This window comes from Dendropsophus ebraccatus, chromosome 5, assembly GCF_027789765.1.
Source record: "Dendropsophus ebraccatus isolate aDenEbr1 chromosome 5, aDenEbr1.pat, whole genome shotgun sequence".
Classification (NCBI taxonomy): Eukaryota; Metazoa; Chordata; class Amphibia; order Anura; family Hylidae; genus Dendropsophus; species Dendropsophus ebraccatus.
The window spans coordinates 37,003,658-37,031,068 of NC_091458.1; the positions used below are offsets into that span (position 1 = coordinate 37,003,658).

General features: G+C 41.5%; 1 protein-coding gene across 1 annotated transcript; it reads right to left on the reverse strand.

Moving 5' to 3' along the window:
• On the reverse strand, positions 1-27,411 carry SLC7A1 (solute carrier family 7 member 1). Its single transcript, XM_069969876.1, has 12 exons — positions 27,100-27,411; positions 8,789-9,164; positions 7,263-7,421; positions 6,321-6,492; positions 4,631-4,758; positions 4,293-4,515; positions 3,711-3,850; positions 2,808-2,910; positions 2,471-2,679; positions 2,073-2,239; positions 1,460-1,568; positions 1-1,224 (listed from the first exon to the last, which is right to left on the reverse strand). The coding sequence occupies exons 2-12, from the start codon at positions 9,156-9,158 to the stop codon at positions 1,064-1,066; spliced, it is 1,941 nt and encodes a 646-aa protein (XP_069825977.1). The 5' UTR covers positions 9,159-9,164; positions 27,100-27,411; the 3' UTR covers positions 1-1,063.

A 27,411-nucleotide genomic window follows, 5' to 3' on the forward strand; every position in this document is an offset into this window, starting at 1 on the left:
ACTTCTCCACCAGCCATCTCATCATTATAGATGTTTAACCAGACTAATACTGCGTTTACACGGAACGATCATTCGAATTTTCGCAATAACGATGGCATCTGAGCGATAATCATTCCATGTAAACACAGCAAACGATCAAGCGACGAGCGAGAAATCGTTCATTTTGATCTTTCAACATGTTCTCAAATCGCCGTTCGCTAAAAATTCGCAGAACGCTACGTGTAAACAGTCTTTTAATGATTCACCTTATGTGAAAGATGGGCTTAAGCGATCTTAAAAACGATCGCAATAATGATTTTTCTTACGATTTATTCGTCTAAGCGCTGATCGTTTATAAAAAACAAATTGTTGCTTCAAAATCATTCAACCAATCGATTGGGCGAATTATCGCTTCGTGTAAACGGACCATCAGACACTGGTCTACAAACCCAAACGGGAACAAACATTTTCTAGTGTTCAGCATACGATATAAAAACTGAGAAGACTGGAATATTAAAAGATCTCCCATAAGTGCCCTGCACTACTAGAGTAAAAAAAAAAAAAAAGTTTAAAAACAATAAGTTAAGTTTTCTTCAAGGTATAAAATGAACACAATTTGTGCTATTTTGGCTGTAAACTAATTTCCCTGTGTGGATCATAGACAGGGAATCCTTTGCTATAATTGAATATATTCCCCAATTCAAATTTTTTTATCCCAGCTTACTTCCTGCCTAAAGAACAAGTCCGTATTCTCTTTCTAATACCCACGACTGGATTTGACATTTTCAGCAGAATTTAAAACCAATAGGCTAAGACCCGCCGCTGTGGTGGACATGGAGTCATGATTTTCTATAGGAGTCGCAGTATGATATAACCGCAGCAGGCCTGTTCTTTTAAAAGCAAGATCCATAAATTGTGATGTAAAGAGAATAGCAGCAATAGTAGACAAGCAACGCCCTTGTTTGACCATTCAGGAGGCGGAGTAGTCACTTGTCTGGTGTTGTATGGTTGGTGCAGGTTGCAAGCTTTGGGTGATGTCCATTTTTACCAATTACATTAAGGTGGTACCATCCGGATCCAAACTTCAAGCAGTTACTGAGTTAGCAGCTTCTGGATCACCCAGAAAAGCCTGTTTCTCATTATTCAACACATTAGTCCTTTTGTAATCTGCAGCATTCTTGTCTGGAGTGGAGCCAGCGGCTTCAGTGCTGTTCCAAATGCCGTAGCTGAAGTATATGATGAAACCTACAAGGAAACAGCAAAAGAAGTTACTTGTGTGTCGTATGCGTAAAAAAAAACAAACAAAAAAAAAACACAGCACCACAGAACAGAAAGTGAGGGTCAAATGAAAAGAAATGTAGGATTACAAGTTTCCACAAGGATCACCAAAGAATGGTAAGGCAAGACCGTTTCACTGGGACTGTAAGGTGTCTGATATTGCAGTTGCTAAAATGTGCCGATTTTTTACATGATCACTTACCTATTGCCATCCAAACTGCAAATCGTACCCAGGTGCCTACTCCTAGCTGCATCATCAGGTATACATTAACAAAAATGCTCAGGACAGGAACAACAGGAACAAACGGTACCTATAAAGAACACACAGAGCATTACAAGGATGTCCACAGTATCCCGGTGCAAGTGTCATTCTACTCTTCTTATATAACTATCACAATAAAGTGCTATAAAAATGTTATTGGACATACTGATCAGTATCAGGACCAGTCAGGTCCTGCCCATGGCTGTAAAACGGTTACTGCACAAGAGGACATCTTACTGGTGTACCAGTGGAGTCATTGGTAGTGTTGGGTGGACTGTCTGTGTTCGCCAAGTTCACCTAACTCAAACTCGGCATTTAATTCTCAGCAAATGGAGTTTCCGCCCTATGGAATCCTGGAAAACATGGATACAGCCAAAGGTTTTCCTGGTAGCCATATGGCAGCATCCAACTTCTCCAGACGCCAGGAATGAAATGCTGTGCATTCGCGGTCAGAGAGGTTGCAGAAAAAAGACAGTTTTCTCAAGTTCACTTAACGCTAGTCATTGGGCCGCAGATAGCAATACCTCTGAAAGTATCACAATATCCCTCTTACCTTAAAGGACAATTTAGTTTTGCTCTCTGGTTGTCTCCATATGATAACTGTAAAGGCTAAACATAACAAAAATACGATTGCAACTGGAATAATGATGGCGGCTTCTCGATTTATCAAGGCGTCCTGGCCAAAAACCATGAGGCAGCAAAAGGCGATGATGAGCGCTCCTGTAAAGAGAAAATTGTAAAAAATTAAGACTGCAGTAAAACCCCTAGGACCAATGAGTGCCCCCTAGCAGTTCAGTTACAAAGTTTCTGTGCATCTGTCATTCTGGCTATAACTATAGCTATGGCTAAACTTTGTTTCTGCCAAACCTCCTCATATCAGGCCATTATGAGAGCCTAAACCACAGTAAAAGGTAAACCCCACAGATGGAGGATGGTTCTGCCGCTACTTACCTACAGTCCCTGCTGAGATATTTACGATGGTTCCTGATAATCTAGTTGGTTCTACGTTTTGAGGAAACAGAAGCATCCGAAGAGCAAATTTTTCATCTTCGCCCAGTATTCCATTGCGAGACTCACTAGTACTGACCGACTCATTGATATCAGCCTCTTCGTTGGTGCTGGCCATTTGATAGGCAAGATTTGGTTGTTCTGGCTGATACCTGTAAAGGAATATCACAGCTCTTTAGTAACCAGGCACCATATAAAAAAATTCTACTCCTGCCATCTTAAAAGGTTGTATAGAATTAGAAACCCAATATTTATTTCACAAATCAACATCTGCACCTACCTTAAAACCAACACACAGGCGGCCACCAGCGAGTAGGCAAGAAGGGTCCCAATGGACATCAAATCCACCAAGTCTTTTAGATCAAATAAGAAAGCCATCAAAGCTGGAAGACATGAAGACAACATCTGGTTAAATCACATAGAATAGAATAATCTACTAAAGTTCTAATATAAAATCCTGAGTTATTTCCATTTTAGTTTTATTTTAAGGGGAAAAAACTTAAATTCAAACTTCATTCTAACCAAAGATTAGAAATATGACTATGTAATACTTTAAACATACTGGTCAGAAAGAGCTATGAATACCAATAGAAAAAGGAACTCAGCCAAGTACCGCACAGGCCTGTAATTCCCAAATAGGAGGTGTAGTACATTAAGCAATACTAAAAATATCTCCTGGAGGGCCCGACACATCCCCAATCCTTAAAAAGCCTCCTGTAATTCACAACCACCTGACTCCATCTGCTTTGTGATTAAACTAAATCATGTGAATGGTCAGGCCAAGTACCCATCTGGCATACGGCAAACTGGTCTGTACAAATAGAAAAAGTAACCTGTATAATAATTTAGTGGAGTTGCACTTGCATCCCCAAAAATTGGAGGAATTTACATTTTTCTTGACCAGTATCCATCACAGATCCATGCCGTACAGATCTGTTACATGGCGCCCATAGAAGTATTTAGGCTTAGACCACATCTCTGTGCACCTTCATTTTCATACACAGGTTGTATGTTAACTGCAGTAAATACCAAAATTTGGTGCACCAATGGGTCTGTAATATTAACTTTTGGAGACGTCATATGCCACCTAATTCTTACCTAGACATAACGCCATGTGCATGAAGCCTAAAGGGTATGGTCATATAAAATGTGGCGTTTTACCAGAGACCGCATGTGTCCATACCTGCGACTGCTCCAGAGGAGATTGTGGCTATTATTGGAGTTTTGCTCCTTTCACTGACTCTGGCTAAAACTTTAAATAGCAGCCCATCATCTGCCATGGCATAAATCACTCGAGGCATGGGGAACATGGAACCAAGAAGACTAGAATAGAAAAGAAAAAAAAAAAAAAAAAAAAGGTAAAAAACATAAGTTAAAAGACTGTTGCAATACAGGATGCTCTTGCAGAAGATAAGGCATGAAAGAGCACATGTAACATTAAAGAGCACAGCTGCATTAAAATGACAAACTGGGGGTGGGGGTGGGGGGTTTCTAAAATTTAAAGGCCATGTCCACTTTTGGGAAAACAGAAAAAAATCATCAGGTTTAAAGGGAATCTGTCAGTTCTCTATTAGGCATACTGCTGCAGACAGATATGGCTGTCAGACAGTACACACACTTTCCCACAATCCCCCTTGCTTGCAGGCTTAGTGGAGACCAACTTCCAATACTTCCTGGAGATTACAGTTGAACCGAACATGCCTGACCCAGACAGCACACTTGCCCATTTAAGTTAAAAAAAAAAAAAAAGAAGAAGAAAAGGTACCTGGTAGAGAGGGCACACAGAGATCCTACAGCAACAGCATATTTTGCACCAGACCATCCCACATAATTGAAAGCCACAGGCAAAGGACTGTTTGGATCCAGAAGATAATACGGCATCATAAGTGTGAGCGCTGCAGACACCCCAAAGTATGCCACAAAACAGATAAGGAGAGAAGCGACAATGCCAATAGGGATAGCCTTCTGTGGGTTCTTTACTTCTTCACCTAATAGGAAATAAAATACAATAAGGTAAATCCAGGAACAGCATGCCAGCATATAGACTGGTGAACAGGTCACACAGCAATGTATTGTGATCCATAAAGTAGTGAAGTCACCTACCTGTAGTGGCAATACAGTCAAATCCAACAAAGGCGTAGAAGCAAGTAGCAGCTCCAGAAAGGACTCCGGCAAAACCATATGGCATAAATCCGCCAGAGCCATAATCCCAGGTCTTCTGCTCAGTGATACTGAAAAGAGGAAAGTTACAATGAACAATTTAGGATTACGGCCACATGTGCATAAAAAGGACACATTATGGATGCACAGACTAAAAGTATAATATGGAAGCCTACGTTATACTTACAGGCTGGGTTCATATTCTCAATCTTACATTTTTTGCTTCAAATCCCAATCTAACATGACAACTGTCAGTCAAATATGGAGTTTTCAAGGTTGGACACACACTAAGGTTTTGGGACAGGTTCTTCTACTGTGGAGTTCAAGTATAAGGCTATGTTCACACAAGGTATGGACAACAGCCGTTGTTTGGTGTTCTCAAACAATGGCCATTGTTGCATTGAAAACTGCATTGCATTCAATGAATGGCTGGAAATAGTTATTTCTATGGCCGTAGCAACTGCCATTGTTCAATGCATTGTGTGAACATTGGCAGTTTTTTTGCAATGACTTCAAAGCAACACATTTTACTATGAAAACAACGGACGTTCTTTTCATAAAACACATACATTGTGTGAACATAGCCTTAAAGTATACCTGTCATTTGAAAATCTTTTTACATGTCACAGAGACATGTCAGAAGTTTTGATCAGTTGGGGTCTGAGTGTTCAGATCGAGACCGATCAGGAGAACCAGCAGGGAGACTACCACCATTGCCGCATGTTCCTCTCCCTGCTCAGAGTCCGTCCGGCCTAGATGGCCCCATAGACTTACATTATGCGGCTATCCAGGCCACATAACTTTTTTTTTTTTTAAATGACCGGTATGTTGTAAAGGGTTTATTCAGGAAAAATATCTTCTTTCTTCCAAAAACAGCGCAACACCTGTCCTGTGGTGCTTCATTTACTTTAAAAGAACTGATCACAATACCACAAACAATCTGAGTACAAATGTGCCGCTGTTTCTGGAAAAAAAAAATTAAAAGCAGTCAATGTTTCAATCCTGATCAACCCCTTTAAGAATACAGCAATCAAGATGATCAACAAAAAGGATAGAAATGCACCAGAGTAGGTGGTTTTACTGCTTGCCTATTGCAATAACAATGCAGCACCCAGGGACACTGCTGGAATACATTTGTGACTGCATATATGCATCTGTACACGGCCAGCAAAAAAATGCAAACATTAGCAAAGCTGAGAGGGAAAGAAGCTCAACCCTAGAGAACACAACTTGCAATATATATTGCAGTATGGCCATGGCAGCCTGCTATCAGTAAGGGGAGTTAGGACCACCCCACCAATTTCCTAAATGAAAGCTCTCCAGTAATCTTTGGCCGTCCATTACCACCAGTTGTTCACATCTTATAAGAGGTGGTTACGGTAAGCCTCATTCTATAGTTATGACTATACCTTAACCGATTGACTTTGGCACATGGGGAAATGTCAGCACTAAGGGATTAGTGAAAGGAGCTTACACAAACATCTATAACCTCACACTCATGTGACACATGATACCGACCGCATCATAATGTATGGTTTCTCCTTTCACTAAGTGAAAAGCTGCTACACGTACGACATACAAGGCGCCCATTGGATATCTCGAGGGGAACAGCTGAAACTAAACTAAAACTTACTTGTCTGAAGCCGTCATGTTGGTTATATTGAAGTCATTCTCCGAGAGCTGCCAGTTCTTAATGGATCCTTTCACAAATCCAGATACGATGACAAAAGCCAGGACCAGCACATTGATACACGTGAATACTTTGTTGACAAGGGCAGATTCCTTCACTCCAATGCATAAGAGAGCTGAGAAAGAGTAAAGAATATGATGAGGAGGATGAGGAGGAGGATGCCAGTGCCAGTCAACTTGGAAGTAGCAATGGTTTCTAATATTGCTGACAGATCAGAGTACTTGACAGGTTCCGTTTAAGTGAATTCAATGGTTACAAATGTGATTGTGATAGAGAACTTAGAAGTGATGGGCAGTTATATATGTCTTATATCTGAATACAACAGCATCAAATGAGTTCTCTATCTTCTAAAAAGAAGAACTAAAGAAGCTTATTGTACTCCGCTATATTAATGTATGATGTGTAACATGGAGAAGATAACAAAAAGGTAACTGGAATGAAGAAATAAAATAAAATATAAAACACTCTATATATAAATACAAATCCCTATCCAGAGTTCTCCTTTAAGGAAAGCTGCACCACTTTAGATACCCCCATAATGCATAAGGCATGCAGAGGTTAAACACACCTGGGCAAAAAACTATTGAGGATGAAACAGATAAAGGAGGTCAACCAGTTAGTTTAGGATCATACAACCAATAGAACAGAAGGGGGGACAAAATGGGTATGAATGGGGTTTGTATAAATCTACGTACATGCTGCCAGAACAACCCCATACAGATATATAGTAGGGATTTTCAGTAGCAAAAAATGCAGTTAATGCTATTAATTCATCCATCCACAAGGGGGCGTATGTAATGTGTTCACAAAATACTGAAAATTAGTCACACAAACTACAAAGCAGAATATGGTGTGCTCCTGAGTTTACACTTCCATAAAACGTACCTGTCAGCACCACAATAAGGATGACAGAGAACAGGTCGGGATACTTGGCCAGTATACCCGGCATATTCATGGAGAAATGCTCTACACAGAAATGCTCAATTTGTTTGCCAATAAGTTCATCAAAGGTGGCGCTCCAGGCCCGGGCCACGCTCGAGGTCCCTTAAACACAAAAAAGGAAATGTTAAAGGGATTGACTATCATATAAAGCATATAAATAACTCAAGATTAAATCGTAATATGTCCTATCAAGTTATTTCCATCAATGGGAAGTCTCGGTGACCCACGGCCAATGTGCTTTACCTAGAAAGGTCAGCAAGTTTCATAAAAGCCCAGAAGTATCTCCATACAGCTGGGAAGACTTGGGTCGGTTCAAATATAGATGGTGCCAGTATAAAGTAGGATTTCAGTAACGCAGTGTTATGTTTTAAGAGAATAGATACCAAAGCTTTACAGCTTGTTTATAGGTTTTCATATACTTTATATAGTCACTATGGGGGAAATTTATCAAACATGGTGTGAAGTGAAACTCAGTTGCCCCTAGCAACCAATCAGATTCCACCTTTCTTTCCTCACAGACTCTTTGGAAAATGAAAGGTGGAATCTGATTGGTTGCTAGGGGCAACTGAGCCAGTTTTACTTTACACCATGTTTGATAAATCTCCCCCTATATACATACTATACAGACACTATGGGGGGGATTTATCAAACAGGTGTAAAGTAGAATTGGCATAGTTGCCCATAGCAACCAGAATCCACCTTTCATCCCTCACAGATTCTTTGAAAAATTAAAGGTGGAATCTAATTGGTTGCTAGGGGCAACTGAGCCAATTCTACTTTACACCAGTTTAATAAATCGCTCTCATAATTTATAAATTATATATATATATATATATATATATATATATATATATATATATATATATATATATATATATATATATATATATATATACATATATATATATATAAAAAATATCCCGTGACGCTAGGCCTTCTCCTTTTGCATATTGTTGGGTGGTGCCCACCGAGATTTGCCTCATGTCCCGCTATGGGGCCTGGGCCAAGCAGCCCCACTTTCTGGCCCATTAATTGCTCCTACGGAAGCCACTTTTAACTGCACCTCCATCTTCAGATTATAATATATATATATATATATATATATATATATATATATATATATATATATATATATATATATATATATATATATATATATATATATAAATATATATATACATATATACATATATATATATACATATATATATATACATATATATATATATATACATACATATATATATATACACACACACACACACAAACACACACGATATCTGAGAGAAATGCAAGTACCATAGTCTTCTACCGACTGCAGAAATAAAGGGATTGTGGTTCTCTACCATGCATTTAATTTCTTTAGTTCTTATTCCCATATAGTCACATTACATTGATGTGTTCTATTAGTTGTAATTGTCACTTTATAGCTCTAACATTTATTCTGCTTCATACAATAAGTAACTTACCTATAACATAAGATAAAATTAAATTCCAGCCAGTTATAAAAGCCAGGAATTCACCGACTGTGACATAGCTGTACAGATAGGCCGAGCCAGTTTTTGGAACTCTTGCTCCAAATTCTCCGTAACATAATCCAGCAAGAACAGAAGCAAGAGCAGCGATGAGGAAGCAGAGTACGATAGCGGGTCCGGCATTTTCCCGTGCCACAGCTCCGGCTAGGACATATACTCCGGCACCAAGGGTACTGCCCACACCCAGAGCAACAAGGTCAAAAGTGTTGAGACATCTTGCCAACCTGCTCTCTTTAGAGTCAGATCCCACAACCTTACGACGAAACAGCTGCTGTCCAAAGCTGAGAAGGATGTTGGAGCTCATTTTGATCTGGAAAAAAAAAAAAAAGCAACATGTAATGGCCGGTCCTTTATATGACTAGTCCACATTACTATTCTCATGGAGACATACATTATATGGTAACAAATAGAGCAACAATTCCCATGAGAGAGAGCGGGCAGCCCCAAAGGCTGGTGGGGGAGGGGGCAGCAATGTTTCCAACCTATGGCACATTGACAAACATTAGGTGTGCCATTATGATCTTCATGACACTCATAGCCTTACAGAGTGAATAGACAGACCAATACCATCTCATAAGTAATGGGGCAGAGTTAGGCATTACAATACCAAATAGGGGCACTGTTTTTGGGAAAAAGTGGACTTCTGAAAGGAACTTTTAGGGTGGGTTCACACAACGTATCCGCAGCAGATTTCATGCTGCAAGTTTCCAATTTGCAGTCGAATTGTAATACTGCTGCGAGTATGTAAGAGGCAGCCCATTTTACCACCCTGCGGCCCGGCTTGCTTCAGGGGCTCCAGGCATCTGAACGTCCTGATCAGTGCTCTGCCCCACTGTGGGACGTCCAAGAAGCAAGCCGGAGCGCGGACCTGGTAATGTATGCACTGGGGGGGGGGGTAGTTAAGTGGGCTGCCTCTTACAGGAGGAGGGAGTCACACTACAAAAAACACAATCTTTTCTGTGTCCTGTGGCCAATGGGCTCATGGTTTTGTAGCGATTATTGCATGAGACACTAGCAAGGAAATTATTTCATAGTGCAAAATTCATATACTGTATAATATTATATAAATACATACACACACACACGTCCATAGAGGCAAAACCAAAAAATTATCTTTGCAGACAGAAACAGCCAACCCCCAATTATCTGAACAACCATAGGTTTCTTTGAGTTCGGATACAATTTATCATTGAGGCCTTGGAGCTACTGAGGAAAGTATCTTGCCGGAAATCAGTAAATGGCGACAAACTACAGCTACAGTCTTGAGAGAAATACAGGCTAGTGTTTGTGAGCCCTGAATATGATATAAATGTGAAAAACAAAAAGTCCAGCCCATAAAGCAAACATAAAATATAGCTCTGAGGATTAAATGATTGAACTAGTGCGGATCAGTAAACAGCCCAACCTGAGATATAGGCAGGGAACTAGCTACCCGGAGGACATGGTCCAATACAATAGGAGATTTCTATCCATATTTTACTAGAATCTAGTTGTGGGCAATCTGGTTCCATATGAGGATACACAGAATACCTATGGCTCCATAGTAAGGATTCTGTATGCCGCCATACGGGCTCCTTTAAGGGCATTACTACATACTGTTGTCAGGACATCGTCTGCAGAGCACAAGGCTGGATGGAAAGACACAAATAGCTCTCGCTCATGTTACGGTCGGCTTACTATTTCCTCCTGTCACTTCCTCTTTCTTTGCAGCCATCACAGGCCGATTATATTCAGGTCATTCATGAAAGGGATGAGATCTCTTGACTATTGTCACTCTACAATGTATTGTATACAGCCAGGCTATGGTATTAGTACTTCAGGGGGTACATGCCATGTTTCTGAGGGGGTTACAGGCACTGCCCTCCTCGTGCTGCAGTTTTCCATTACGCTATTCACTCTACCTAAAGTATATATTACTCTGCCAAGCAAGAACACAGAACAAACAAACATAGTTCTTACTAGTTCCGCTGCATGTCATACCTGACGTCAGGGAGTGTAAACTAACCGTATAAATCCTATTCAGGTCGACAAGTTAAGCCTCATCACTAATCTAATATTGCTAATGTTAATCTGCCAATTTGGCAGCAGATTACAATAACTGCACAGCTTCACTAACATGGGTCATGGAGGCGTAGAGGGATCACTGGTTTACTACACGTTTTCCTACGATTGTGCTCAAAGCTCAACAGCCAGGTAGTCAATGAACTTAAAGTGAATGTATCATCAGGTACATAGCTTTGGGTTTTTTTCCTTAATGAATTGGTGCTGGGATACCAGTGGCGTGGTCCTTTTTCTGAACAGTGGCCCGGTTCCCATGAACGGCACCGGCACGCGAAAATCTCCCCTCTGTGACGCAGCTCCATTAGAATCATTGGAGCTGCATCAAAGAAGGGAGGGGTTTCAGCACACTTGACCACAACACTGGTATTCCCGCACCAATCCATTAAAGTGAAAAACCCAATGCGATGTACCCAATTCACTTTAAAGAGTCACTGTCGTATTTTTTTTTTTTTTTGCAGAAATCAATAGTCCAGGCGACTTTAAGAAACTTTGTAATTGGGTTTATTAGCCAAATCTGCCATTATCTGCATTTATAAAGCCTTTTCCCAGGTCCCCCCCCTCCCTCCTTTTCCATCCACTGCAAAAAAAAAAAAAAAAAAACAGGAAATTGTGACTTGTTGCATCAGACGTACCCAGTCTATTCTATAGAGATGGGAGGAGGGAGAAGGGAAGAAGGGAGGGAGAAGGGAAGAAGGGAGGGAGAAGAAAGCAGATATTACAGGCATGGAGCTGGGTGAATGCTGTAATCAGAGGTCAGAGAGGTCAGTGCTGACTGTCAGAGGAGATAAACGGTGAGGTATTTGTAGATTAACTCTTTGTTGTCCTGTTTTGGTGTTTTATTTAGCTCTCTCCATAGGAGAACAATGAAGACAGGGGGGAGAGCTTCAAACTGCTTTTTCATGAGAAAAATTTATTTTTCGGCTAATAAACCAAAAGTTTCTTAAAAATCGCCTGGACTATTGATTTCTGCAAAAAAAAATTTCACGACAGTGACACTTTAAGAACATGTTACTGCTGCCTGACTTAAAGGGTGTTCCTCAGCAGCTTCTCCCCACATCATCAGTCTTGATTGACAGATCACATCCTTTCCCCAGATAGGCAGAGATCAATCAAGGTCAACAGGGAGAAGCCACCCAATGAAGACTCCCAATGGCTTGTGGTTTAGGCAGCATGAAAATGATAACAGGTTCCCATTAATCTTTTACCGCATTTTATACAGGGTTGTAGAATTCACATGCATGGGATGTAGAAAAACCTGACACTTATGAAAACGACACACCAGGGGATTAGGGCAGAAGGTCGAAGCTACTGGGTTCCAGGGCATAAATCTATTAAAGAGCCCTCCAAACGTCATTTAGTCACATAAACCACCTCTGCATCTCCTATACATATAGCTCCAGGCAGGTTCATGGTGTGCTACATATTGTTTGCATACCACACTATATGATATGACTATGGTTGTTCTGCAGTCTACCAGTGAGGATCTACTGTCCACCAGTGATATAACGTCATCATTTGAACAGAGTAAACTTCCAATGATTGAACCTGAAAACGAATATCTGTCCCACCCTGGACATGTGAGATAATATTATGGTGAGAGACCACCAGAGTGCAGCTAGTAGGGTATTAAATATTTTCCTAGGCCCCCCACCATTGGCACATGTAGCAAGCCGAGAGAACGAATACATCCTTGTGTTGTTCTTTGAGGAGCAGCTATAACGTCCCGCTGTTTCAAGGGGATGATTTCCACGAATATAAATATTTGCCGACTTTTTCCCCCGATAATGTTATGTGTTCTACTCGTAGCATCCCAGGGTGTAATTTTACTGCTGGCAAAGCAATAAGCCATCAAGGCCGCACAGCGCACTGACCGGTTGGATCTGCTATTCAACTGTTTAGACAATTCTATAACTTTATACCAGAGATGACATAAGCCACGGATGATCAAATCCTCATAGTAATATCAACAGAACTGACAATTCAAGGAAAGCCAGAACGTGTTTATATACAGGCAACACATAAGCCTTCTTTGGGAACTGGGCTCTATCTGCAGGAGACGTAAGCAGATATCTATATTTACAAGTAGATTATTTGTGTATAAAAAAACATCAGACGGAAATTCTACTGTTGTCTATACACAGAGGAACTGCTCGAATCCAGCATCAACTGGAATATACAGGAGCTGGATTAGCCTCCCCTTACAATCATCTAAAACTTCAGAACACACACAAGGGCTTTGCACCTATTTATAAAAAAAATTATAAAAAAAATTTGCATAATCCAGGATTTGCGCCCAATTTATCATTTGCGCAAAAAAACGGTGCAGGTCTATGTCTGTCAGTACCAGGTGAATTTGATTGAGACTTTTTACTAGGACAGTGCAACTTTTCCATAAATCTCACACAATGTACCGAAGCAAAATAAACAACAACCCACAATAGAATGGTCGCACACATTTGACTCCATAGTAAATGTCCCCCATCGTTTTTAGGATTAGTATACAGTTTGGTTGTACATGTGTCGCCCATATGGGTCACATCTAACAGTAAAACTCCATCTGTGACTTCACCGTAGGGGCTATGGAAAGGAATTGGGACTTAATAAATCCAATCCTATGGCCAGAATGTGCATGGTTGCATATAGTCCTGTTTAAAGTGTCACTGTCGTTTAAATTCTTTTTGGCAGAGATCAGTAGTACGGGCAATTTTAAGAAACTTTGTAATTTGGTTTATTAGCTGAAAATGCATTTTTAAGCATGAAAAAGCAGTTTGAAGCTCTCCTCCGGTCTTCATTGTTCTCTATGGAGAGGGGAGGGGTTGAGGGAGATGAGGCACCAAAACACGACAACAAAGAGTTAATTTACATCTTCATCACCGGGCTATCTCCTCTGAAGTAAGCACTGACCTCTCTGACCTCTGAATACTGCCTGCCTTTCAAACAGCTACCACTGTGTAATCCTTTGTTCTCTGCTCTCTGCTGGCTCCTCTCCATAGGTTACACCGGGCTCGACTGATGTAAAAGAGTCAAGATTTCCTGAAAATGAGCAGTGAATGAGAGAGAGGAGGGAGGGGGGGGGGGGGCTGGGGAAAGTGTTTTTGAATGCCGATAATGGCATATTTGCCTAATAAGCCCAATTACAAAATTGCTATGGGAAATCTACAATGGGAACATGTCATCACTTTGATGCTGCCTGAACCACAAGTCATTGGGAGTGCTCCCTGGTGGTTTCTCCCTCGCTCTGCTTGCCTTGATTTATAGGTCTCTCCCTATACCAAAGTGGAGGAGATCTATCAAGATGGGGCGGGAAGAAGCTGCTGAGGATTGCCCAGATTTGTGGTTTAGGCAGCATGAAAATGACAGCCGAAGGCTGTCCAGGCATGATGGGAGTTGTAGTTTTGCAACAACTGGAGAGCCGTAGGTTCTCCATCCCTGTTTTAAAACAATAAAATGCACATTATTATAGTTATAGCATAGGACTTTTTGTATGCTGAAACACAGAAAAAGTCCGATCATAAAAATCCCTTCGTAATACTGGACATGTCCAAGGAACAATGGTCTTCTAGCAAGTGCCTCAAAGACAAACCTCTCTCCTTGTCCTTCATACTTTGACGTAACCCTGGAGACCTTGGAAAGCTTCCATGGATGGTGCTCTGCCAGTCAATACTCAGAATTTTATTTTTTTTCCTTTTACTAAAGAAAAAGACATTGTGTCCATTGAACACCAGAGCCGACTGTAAACATAGAAAACAGTAGCAGATATTCTTCTAGATTGGAGGGATACATTTCTGAAGAGTGGACAAGAAATGGGAATCAGTAGCTATGATTACATCAAGCCCATCGCCCAACTTCTTGGTTCCCGTCACCATGACTTTATACCCTTTTATAAATATATATATTATATACATGGGGTATATATTCTTTAAAATCAACTGATGTCAGAGATTTGTAATTTATTTTTTTATACAAAAAAAAAACCTCAAGTCTTCCAGTACTTATCAGCTGCTGTATGTCATGCAGGAAGCGTTGTATTCTTTCCAGTCTGGAGAGCAGGAGAGGTTTTCTATGGGGATTTGCTACTGCTCTGGACAGTTCCTGACACGGACAGAGGTGGCAGCAGAGAGCACAGTGTCAGACTTTCTACAGCAGTTAATAAATTTCCAGTCTTTCAGTACTCATCAACTGCTGTATGTCCTGCTGGAAGTGGTGTATTCTCTCCAGTATGATACAGTGCTCTCTTTTGCCTCCTCTGTCCATGTTAGAAACTGTCCGAAGCAGAAGCATCTCTCCATAGAAAATCTCTCCTGCTCTCCAGACTGAAAGGAATACACCACTTCCTGCATTACATACAGCAGCTGATAAGTACTGGAAGAATTTTTTTTATAGAAGTAAATTAAAAATCTCATGCACCATTTGGTTTGAAAGAAAACATTTTTGGGTGAACTATCCCTTTAAGTGCAATTGATGCGCTATATCTATCTATCTATCTATCTATCTATCTATCTATCTATCTATCTATCTATCTATATCTGAATCAGCCTGGGTTTACATATGTCCAGCATACTGGAGCCACATATGTCAGAATGGTAAAATGAAATAACCTGGATCCTTTGGATTTGATGCGCCATTTTTTTGCCATAGGCACAGCACTGAATCCCTGGACCATCTGCTATCATTGCCCTCTGGTGTGGTTCTACCAGATCAAAAAAACAATCCACATATTTATTTTTTCCTCCAGTGCCCGCACGACAGATGGCAACTATGCCAGATCACCAGATGAATGAGAATAAGCCATACCATTGTATTACTTCTCTAATACTCATCCTGAGTTACAGCCTGTATCATACCTCAGAGCTGCATTCACAGTTCCCAGAGGCAACATCCCCACATGTAGTGTAAACAGCCAGAACAAGCTTAGAGCAGACACCAAGCAAGAAGCTTTATTAAGAATTCAGCTCTGAAGTCTTTTCTTTACCCCGCAGGGCAATTGTTTACTCAAACAACCCCATAACCATCCACTTCTAACCCTAGTCTCACATTGGTCAATATTCCTCCCAGCATTATTCTTTCTATCATCTGTCGATGTAATCTCCATGTACAGCGCACATAATACAACCTGAGCAGGTCGCACATCCTACCGACCTGTATGTTGCCATGCGTCAGCTTACCCTATGGCCGTGTTATGAGGGTGGACGTCACATGTACGAGTGGCACTAATCACAGATTAACCTGCTCTGACTGTCATCTATATATAGCGGTGGGACAACAGACGCCACCCATGTGCACAGTATCCATACTATGTAAACAACGACGTGGAAACAACATTAGGAGATTAGACGCTTAATAAGTCATATGCCACCGCCACAGTCACTTTATTAACCCTTAACGCCGCCCCCACATGAAACGATAACAAGTCCGAAGGCCGCTAATAAACTCCGATTACCGGGCTCCGTACATTATGGAAATGTATACGTACGCCTAAAATCTTAAATGTGGTCATTGAAATTCACTGCCAGCATTGCAGGTCTTCGAAAGGAAGCGTGTGTATCTAGGTTACAGGTACTTTGCGACTCGGCAACGAGGTTTACCGATACGGCAAAGACTTCTAAACCGGGAATTCTTTTCTTGTAACAATCAGACTTTATGTGGTGCACATCAAAGATGTCAGACGCTTTACGTGAAGAATTCCAAAGAGGCTGTAAACTTTGATGTTTGCCACATGCAACGGTAAAGGCCAGGTGTCTGCAATATAATAACAGAAGACTCGTGACACTGGTGTCCGCCATCCCCATAGGCTGAGTCACTTATGCTGCCACTGGTGTCCGCCATCCCCATAGGCTGAGTCACTTATGCTGCCACTGGTGTCCTCCATAGCCTGAGTCACTTATGCGGCCACTTTCTTGGCTGTCCCGGGTCGCAGATGAATGGTACGGCCACAATGTTTTTTTCTGAGCCATAATATACTGCTAAAAAAAATGGACGACGACGACGACAACTGTGGTCGTCCAGTAGAGCTCTGTGTGAAAAATACTGAATTTTCTGGCCAGTTTGTACAGTAAAATGGACACAAAGAAGAGTTGCTGAAACGATTACATAAGTATCGGAATTCCAAAACAGAAATCCTTTAATAGATTTATTAAAAAATATATATATTCCCATTAGGTCCAAATCCAACCAAATGACAAATTTAGCATGAGTGTTACATTAGGCACCGCAATTGTGTAAAAATAACCAAAGGGGTGTTCAGACATATCAGACAAATATTCTCGTCATGTAAAAATAACGACAATAGCGACATTCAGCCAAATGTCCTCATCTTGTTACCACAAAAAGTGCCCAGATGAGTTTCACCTTACACAATGACTGCTTCATCAGGGGACAACAAATTTCAAAAAATAAACACTTCTTGTTAGTGGCTTTTTGTATGAAGTGACGTCCTTACACCCTCATAACACTTGTACTGGCAATTAAATAGTAATACTGTATGTACTGTAAATTATACAGTTTGTCCTGGTATCACAGGTCTAAGTATATTATACTTTACTGCATATTCTATACTGTTTTAAGAACAGAACAAACATTCCCCAGCTCTGATGAGTTAGGTAAACTTCACACACTTCCCGAATCCCACGTATATTTTCCAGAAGGGATCAATAGCTTATCTCACAAGGCTACCGATTACAGCGCTTATACAAACCAAACACTCCTCTCATTCCCAGAATGGTTACACTATACATGTTTTTTTTCTTGTTTTTTTTTGCGGTTGTGGGGGAGTTGGCTGACCCCCAGCACAAAAGCTGGATATTGTAGTTTTGCGGTCACAAGTTGAACTCTGCTGTGCCAGCTGTTATGGTGGTGATGCTGCAGACGCCTTTAGCTTCTCAAGACTGCTAGATGGTGAATGTGCTTTGGTCTGTTGCAATATAGACAAGGGGTGTATTACTGCATATGTCATCATATGGCGGCCTACAGTCATTACAGCTAAATATATCCAATCGGACACTAAACTTGTCGTCTGAAGAGTGATAAAGTACTACAGAGAGTATTTTAGAGCACCAGTTTGATAAGTAATATCCTGTTCTGCAGAGAGATGATGCAACATACGGAATTATTTCTTTCATTAGAGTTCAGTCTTGGGGCACAAACCTGCATTCTTGGGCAAACAAGTGAGGCATACATTCACCTGCCAGCTATTCTTACTTATACTCATATTCCTTATTAGTTCTTATAAACAAAAAATTCAGCACTTTGGCCACCATATTATAGGCCAGTGTGGAGCCAACCCCAATCTCATGCAGGCTCCCATCTCTCAAACAGTGTTGATCACTTAGGGTACGTTCACACATACAGGATCTGCAGCAGATTTGATGGCACAGATTTGAAGTTGCAGATTCAATGCAAAGTAACTCTGCGCCATCAAATCTGCTGCGGATCCTGTACGTGTGAACGCACCCTAAAAATGAGAAAACTTTCAGTACGTTTGAGTTCATCCGAACCCGAGCTCTCGCCATTTTACCGATGACTGAAAAAGAGGGATGTAGCCCTAGGGAGTTCTGCAAACCATGGATAGAGCCTATAGCTGTATCTACGTTTTCCATGCCATTAAGGCTGCGTTCTACTACTTCAGCCACCAGTTTGAATGACCATTTCATCTCTATTGATCACATTTTTTAATACAGTTACAGCTCAAAGACACTGGCCATATGGTGAGCAAAGATTTTTTGTTAAGTGTGTCTTTTGGCTGTCATTTTTAGCTTTTGGCTAAAAATGACGTGGAAAAGAGACGTGGTTTTAAGTGTACCTAAACAAACAAAAAAAAAACTTGACATGTTAGAGACACATCCAAAGTTATCAGTGGGGATCAGGGTATTCAGACCATCACAATCACTAGAAGAAGTAGGGAGAAGAGCACGGCTGAGTAGGCAACACTAGACGGTTTGAGCCAAAGCCAGGAATGGACTATAAACAGAGAACAGGTCATAAAGGAAAGACAGATTTTTCCTCCTTTCAAATCCATTCCTGGCTTTGGCTTTAGAAAAATCTGTCAGATAATCTGCTGGTGTAATAGGGCCCTTACTTTATATTAGGAGTATGTCTCTATCATGTGCACAGAGCTGAAGAGATAACATGCCTAAGGGAACCTGTCACCAAGATAATGCTATCTAATCTATTGCCATCATGTTATAGAGCAGGAAGAGCTGAGCAGATTGATATATAACTTTGTGGGAAAAGATTCAGTATAACTTGTAATATGTTGATTGAAATCCCTCCTCATTCTGTGGTAAGGAGTCCAGGGGGCGGTGTCACTTAACAGACTAGACTCTTTAGCCTTAGAGATTTCATTCCATAAATTACCAGTTATACTACATTTTTTCCCATAAAGTTATATATCAATCCGCTCCGCTCCTTCCGCTCTATATCATGATGGCGATAGCTTAGGTAGCATTTTCATAGTGACAGGTTCCCTTTTAGACACATAACTTGGCAACACAGAGGGCCAAAAGCCCAAATGAGCCTGAATATCCCCGAATGGAAAGTAAAACGTAACTTTTAATATATCATGTATAAAAGACTGTGGGATTGTGATGTTAAAAACACTACTCCACAGACCCCCACAACATTATTACGAGTCCACTAGCCAGTGGTACTAAATAACACTCAGGATAGCTGCAGACTAACTAAGCTACATAGGACTGTGGTAGTAGAATTAAAAACTGAACACCGCCTCCACAACTAGTTTCACTCCTAAACGGAGCGTCTTCAGGTGTAGGGCAAATTCATAAAAGTGAAGAAAGTGCAAGTTCATAAAAAAAGGGCGAGAACGTTGCAAGTAACTAAATTACACTCCCCCAAGTCTTCTGTATATCAACTGAGCAGAAAGCTTACAGAAAAGTGGGTCGTATTTACTTGAGTCAGATATAGCTGACCAAACTGAAAAGTGCCACCTATTTACACAAGTTTGGGATTATTCAAGGTTATTGGGCGCTCTGATATCTTACTACAGCACTGAGGTTGGTGGAAGTAAACAAAATATTAAAGCTTGCGGTAATCGTATGCACAGTGAAGTATTTTAATCTGTATTATCGTCGTGTGATATGGACGTTAACACACCTGGACACTAGGAACACAGCTGTGAATATCTGAGATTAGAGAATTCGCTGCTATCTCTAGGTTCAGAATGGCTGGACACTAAACTCAAACAACTATGGGGGAGATAAAGCATCACAGAAGTAAAACCTACAGTACAGGAGGTCGGGGGAAATAATCCTGGGTCCTGAGCTTATGGTTATGGCCTAAGGGTCCTATTCCACGGGCCGATGGGGGCCCAATCAATAATGTAAATGGGCGCCGATCGCTGCTTTTAAAGTACACAAAAAAGTAGTAAGCCACGTTTGTGTACTTTAAAAAAAAAAAAAAAAAAAAGAGCATCCATTTTGATTATTATTATTATTTTTTTTAATAATGGAAGTCAATGGAAAAATGGACTGGTAAAGTGTATAAACAAGAGAAGAAATGAACTCCCCAAATTAATGTATATACACAAGTATTGTTTGGTGACTTCATATTCTATGTCCCAGATTATTTAGGATGTGGTGTCGAGCAATGTTCTTAGATTTATCAAACATGGTGTAAAGTGAAACTGGCTCAGTTGCCCCTAGCAACCAATCAGATTCCACTTTTCATTTTCCAAAGAGTCTGTGAGGAATGAAAGGAGGAATCTGATTGGTTGCTAGGGGCAACTGAGCCAGTTTCACTTTACACCATGTCTGATAAATCTGTCCCATAGTGTTTAGTGTAGCTGACTGGTTGTAATATAGCTGCTGGGACTTGTTACTGGGAGGGGGGAAGCTGAGAGAGCTACTTTCTTCCCTTTTACAAGGTTTTGATACAGACAAGTAAAAATAAAACCCTAATGATTAGGTTTCTGTTTATATGTCGTTCCTATACACAATCCATCTGTTACTTATTTGCAACAGGCCACCCTGATGAAGTTTCTGCAGAAAATCGGCCAAGAAACACTTCCATTGACAGGTCACTTATATTTTTCCACATGTAAATTTTGAAAAATCATTATAAACTAGGATTCCCACTAAAAACAATGGGACGTGCGCTTACGGGAGATGTCCGCCATGTGAACATGGCCTGAGGGATATGGTTTGTGTTGACACGTGAACATACTGGAAGAAGACTGAGGAATCTCTAGACGCACTGTGTGCATAGCTTTTCATATATTATGTATACTTCTCTGACAAGTGCACGATTTGTATTCAGGAAGCAAAATGACAAAATGCATCATTTCTGACGCCACCGAGATACCAGAGAAGGAGATGTACCCGCCAAGAAGTAGCGAGAACAGTGAAACATTCTTCCATGGAAGCTAATCACTCGCCTATGTCTACAAATGTAATAATTCTATTAGTCCTCTGATGAACACATGTAAATATCACAATCCAAGGAGATACATTTGTTTCTAAAGTCTATCAAGTTTGGTTTAATCCCGTCACATATTTTAAGTGTTGATCAAAAGGCTCCTTGTTTAAATCAGGTATGCAATAGAATGGCCAAACTGGGCAATCACATGGGCAGGCTTTGGACTGTGCATGTACTATAATTTTCAATGTGACTTTTTCTTTTAAACTATTTCTGTAAATTATCTTAAACAAAAAAAAAAAAAAAAAAGTACTGTAGTCTGAAAAATAAAAATAAACTAACCCGGATATTTCCGAGACCTTCCTAATAAGTCACCACCAAAGGCATGTGACCACTAGGACAGCTACAGATCAAAAGACAGCCCTTTTTATAGGTTTTTGGGGGGGGGGGGGGGATAAAGATCAGGCATGTTGCATTTCAACTGTCTAATCTTATTATTCTCAAAGAGATAAGCCATTACCGGTGGAGTGTAGCACTGAATTACCCTTCCCCTCTCTATTTAGGACACAAGATCGCCCAGCCAAGCCAAATGTTTGGTGCATGTCTGACCTACAGCTATCACATGCGTGCGAGTTTGTGTGAAAATGTATATACACTATATATTATATTATATATATATATATACACACACACAAACACACACACACACACACACACACACACACACACACACACACACATACATACATACACTGCTGGACGTCACTATTGCCTCTTACAAAAAGAAATAAATACATACATAGAACATCTGACCTTGACACAATTCACCCCATAGGAACATTAGGATTGTCTGGCTGTTGTTCTTGGCACATACATTAGTGATAAAATGTTTCCATGTAACACAGCAGGAAAGAAGGGAACCAGAATGAAACACCCCATTCCAGGAAATAGACATGGTTTTCCTTTGCTCTGGTAGTCGTCTTCATTAACCTCATGTAATGACCCCGTTTTACACCCATATAAATGCATGGGGCCCATACTGTACTTGCACCATAGGGTGCAGACTTACCTAAGAGAATGATATTTCTAATAGCCAGACATGCAGACCACCTCCTTGTAGAAATCTAACCGGCTATGCATGATCTCAGAACATGCCAAATCTGAATTTTAAGGTTAAATCCTTTTTATTCTTCCCAGATGAAAGCAGCCACCAGAGCTTTACCGCCTCTCCCCACTGGAAACACATCCACGCTCAGCTAAGCCTTCCCAGTTATGGGGGAGCTGGGAGGAACTTGGCTGTGGCTAATGAAGTTGTAAGTCCTGGCTAATTGAATCCATTGAGTCCCAACAAGCTCACTGTCTATAGTAAACACATCTCCAAGGTGAAGGCCAACAATAGCAATACATTTACACAACATAGTAGCACAGCCACAGTATCTATGAATTACAGGTGTGACCAGCACAGGGTGACTACATACTACTTCTATGGTGAGAAATACATAGCTTACAATAGAGACCAAATAGAGAGGAAACACTCCTGTAAGTGGTCACATCAGCCACTGAGAAACACAAGGGAAAATATCGCTGGTATAAAGATTAGAATATGGAAATAAGGGCCGTATTACACCAACAGATTATCTGACTGATTTTTTTAAGCCAAAGCCAGGAATGGATTTGAAAATAGGAGAAATCTCAGTCTTTCCTTTGTTACCTGTTCTCTGTTTGTGGTCCATTCCTGGCTTTGGCTCAAAAAAAAATCTGTCAAATAATCTGTTGGTGTAATAGGGCCCTTCCATGATTCAGAATGTTGCAGTTATATAACCACCAGGTGCCGCCATGTCACGTACTTTGGACACTATTCCCTTCAGTCAAATCTAAACGATCTGCCACATCAACGACTATATACTGATCCAGCGATAAGACGTCTGGGATGAGAACACGTCCCTTCCCAAAACTGGAGGAGCAGGATTCTATGGCAGGGTTTACAGCACACACTGTACAGCTGACTAAATGTTACCCCTTGCTGGGCACATATCAGCCAAGGATAGCAGGAGTTAAACTATGCCATTAGGTATGTGTGGCAGCCAGTACAGGTCAACATGACCCGGGAGGGAATGACAGGCATGGAGAGAGGAACACAGCGACATAAGCACTAACTCAGCACAGCTGTAACAGATCAGGCCTCTTCTCTTCCTTCTCTAATTGTGGTTTTACACGGAACGATTTATCATTTGAATTTGCACGATAACGATCGAATTCGAACGATAATCGTACGTGTAAACGCAGCAAACGATCAAGGGACGAGCGAGAAACCGTTCATTTTTATCTTTCAACATGTTCTTAAATAGTCGTTGATCGTTCGCAAAAAATTTGCAGATCATTCCATGTAAACATAGGCTTAAGCGATCGCATAACGATCTTTCCGTACAATGTATCGTTCCATCTAAATGCTGATCGTTATAAAAAAAAAAAAAAAAAAAAAAAAAAAAAAAACATTGTTCATTCAAAATCGTTAATCGTGCGAATTATTGCTCCGTGTAAAACCCCCATTACTCTTATTGGTTTCATCTTCTGCTTAGACAGCGCCACTCTTGTGAGTGGGCTGTGTCTGGTATTGCAATCAGATGAAGGCGGCTTACACTAGGATCCCACCAACATTATTTTTTCATAGTTCTGCTCTGTAGGAAAACATACAATGCCATGCAATGACGGACCCTGACAGACCCCATTTCCTTTCCTTGACTCCATCAGATTTTTGGTTTGAACAAAACCAACAATAGTATGAACAAAGCCAGCATTGCAATACTGGAAACTCTTTCTACAAGAAACATATTCAACCTCCTGAACCAAAAGGGTTACAAGGGAATATTTTGAAGGTCAATTATTAAAAATAAAAAAATAGATCACCAGCCAAGAGAGGATTGTGGGATTTAGGGTCATGTGGTGAGATGTACGAAACAACTCCTACAACTTTCTCCATCATTCCACACAGACGTGATTCATAGGAATAAATTCTGCTATATTACAGGTTACTCAGTACAAGTCATTGTCAAGGTTTCTCGTCCTTATTACCCAAGATATTACAGCAGGTTATGGTGCGGGAGATTCTTTGCATATTACGACATATGTGAATGGGTTTATAGAAAGCGCTGATCACATGCTGTGGGTTCATGGGTTAATGAGACAAGGAATATTCTTATATTTCGCATCCGGATAGAACTCTCTCCATTATAGGAGATAATTGTGAACCCCTCTTGTCTTTTTGCAACTTTATCAGCTGTGCAACATGGATTCTATTACATTTCTGCTGCCTTTTCAGAGGTGAAATCAGGAGATTGAGGGAGTTTTCAATGAGGGGAAGCAGCAGTGTAGACTATGTGCGGAGAACACATGGGCTTTGTGCACACTGCCATATTCAGGACGCACACCGCACAGACTCCCAATTTGGTAACCATACTATTCTGTTGACTCATCCTGTATTGCCTCATATTACAGAGTTATTCTTCTCTGGAAACATTATTCCTTCATAGGGATGGGGGGGCGGATATTGTGACTTCTGGAGTGGCGGCATTTTATACTATAGTAACAAGGTCATAAGCTCTAATTTATTTGTTTTTATAATAGGGTCACTACTTCAGTACACGTCGGGTTCAGGGTACCAGTAATCTTTTTGAAGGGGTTAACCTGCGCTACAAAAACATGGTTACTTTTGCCATTCTCTTGTCTCCAGATTCAGGAGGCCGACCGGACCTCTGGCCACTGGCCGGCCTCCCGAAGATGACACTGCCCACCCAAGATGGTGGCTGGGGTCGACAGTGAATACGTAAGTATAATGCACCACACTCCGGGGGGGGGGGGGGGGGGGGGGGGGGGGGGACACGGGGAAGGGGGCCATTCACTTTACAAAGTTGTATAACTTTGTAATGTGTGTTATTTAGTGAATAAATATTAAACCCCTAATTGCAAACCACACCTGAACTGGAGACAAGAGAGGGGCAAAGTGGCCATGTTTTTGAAGCGCTGGATAACCCCTTTAATGCTGCCTGAACCACAAGCCATTGGGATGGTCCCCAGTGCCTCTTGCCTGCCCACCAGCCTTGATTGATAGATCTCTTCCTATACGCAAACAGGGAGAGATCTATGAATCTGGACTGGTAAGTTGGGACCACCATGATGTCTTCTGCTTTAGGCAGCATGAAAGTGATGATGGGTTCTCTTAGAAGTCCCTTTGATTTCAGCCTGAGGTCAGAGGTCAAAACTGTTCCCTTAGGGTAGCTTCACACGTACCGTATCGCTGCTGATTTTACGCAAGAAAAACGCAAGAAAATCGCACATCCGCCCCTGTGATTTTAGATGCCGAAAAATCGCATGAATTGACCTGCGAATTATGTATATGTATATTACGCACATAATACGCAGGTCAATCCATGCGATTTTTCTGCATCTAAAATCACAGGGGCGGATCTGCGATTTTCTTGCGTAAAAACAGCAGCGATACAGTACGTGTGAAGCTACCCTTAATAGGAATACATGACTCTTTTAAGGACATAAGCAGCACTATATGGAAGTAGGAAATCCAGCAGAACAGCAGATCTCCTCAGCAGATGCTTTGCCTCATAGGGTGCATTTACACAGAAAGATTATCTGCCAAAGATTTGAAGCCAAAGCCAGGAAGAGACTATCAACAGAGATCAGGTCATAAAAGAAAGCCTGAGATTTTTCCTCTTTTCAAATCCATTCCTGGCTTTGGCTTCAAATCTTTGGCAGCTAATCTTTCTGTGTAAATGGACCCTTAGTTTCTACCATCTCCTGTACTGGAAATGTCTTCCCTCTAGTTTCCTCTCACATGGAGCAATGTGGAGTATGTGTGCTCCCAGCCATCACACTCCATACACGGGAATGGGGAGAGGAGGTTCTGACATGGGGGGGGGGGGGGGGTGTTACCATTGATGACAGGAAGTGGCCGGTACTCTCCTCCCGGCAACCGAGCACTCCTGAGACTAGATGTATATAGATGTATCACCATATGAACAGTATATAGCAGTATACACAATGACAGGAGGCTGGAAATACAAGCAGAGCAGCCTGTCACACTGAGGATAGCCAGAAGAAGGGGGAGAAGAGGAGGAAGAGGAGGAGGAGGAGACACCATCTATAAATATTGCATCATGCTGTAATGTGCGGGAAGAAACCGGATTAAGCGCCAATATTTCACCCATCAGGAATCTAGATCCTATACTGCTCCTATGTATGGGGAACATAGCCCAATAATATCCTACTATACACATATACACGTATATGGTATCAGTAAGTACAGAGCTCCATGGCAGCCATGTGCCCCATTGTAACATCATGGAGGGGGGAGCTGCAGCTGCAGCCATGTGCTCCGGAGCCGGCGGGACAGGCACTAAGTGACAGCTGGATCCGGGATCATTACACGAGGGTCAATATTTATAAAACATAGGGGAAAGAAATAGAAGAAGCTGCTGGGTGACACGTGACGCCATGGACGGATACAACGTATCACCTGAGCCTTCTATGGACGGATACAACGTATCACCTGAGCCTTCTATGGACGGATACAACGTGTCACCTGTGCGTTTTATGGACGGATACAACGTGTCACCTGTGCGTTTTATGGACGGATACAACGGGTCACCTGTGCGTTTTATGGACGGATATAATGTATCACCTGAGAGGTCTGTGGACGGATACACCGTGTCCAGGCTGTAGGGAGAAGTATCTATAGGCTGTAGTGATACATTGTATAAATACTGAGGGGCACTTCCTATAGGGGTATATAAGGCAGCACTCACCGTAGTCGGGCACGGTGTCGGTAGCGGTCTCTCTCTCCCGGGCACGGTGTCGGCAGCGGTCTCCCTCACACAAGGTCGGCAGTGAAGTGCTCGGTGTGTCGGGGGCGGCAGCACGCTGCTTGATGTTGCCGGCTCTCGCCACTCCTTGTCAATATTACATCAGCCGCTCCTCCCCTCCCTCCCTCTCACAGCCCGAGCAGCCGGCCCCGCGTTACACTGAGGCAGCTCCAGGCCCCCCTCTCCCTCACGGGGCTGTCTGTAAGGGGGCGGGGGGTAAATACTATACTACTGCCGTATACACTCTCTATACTA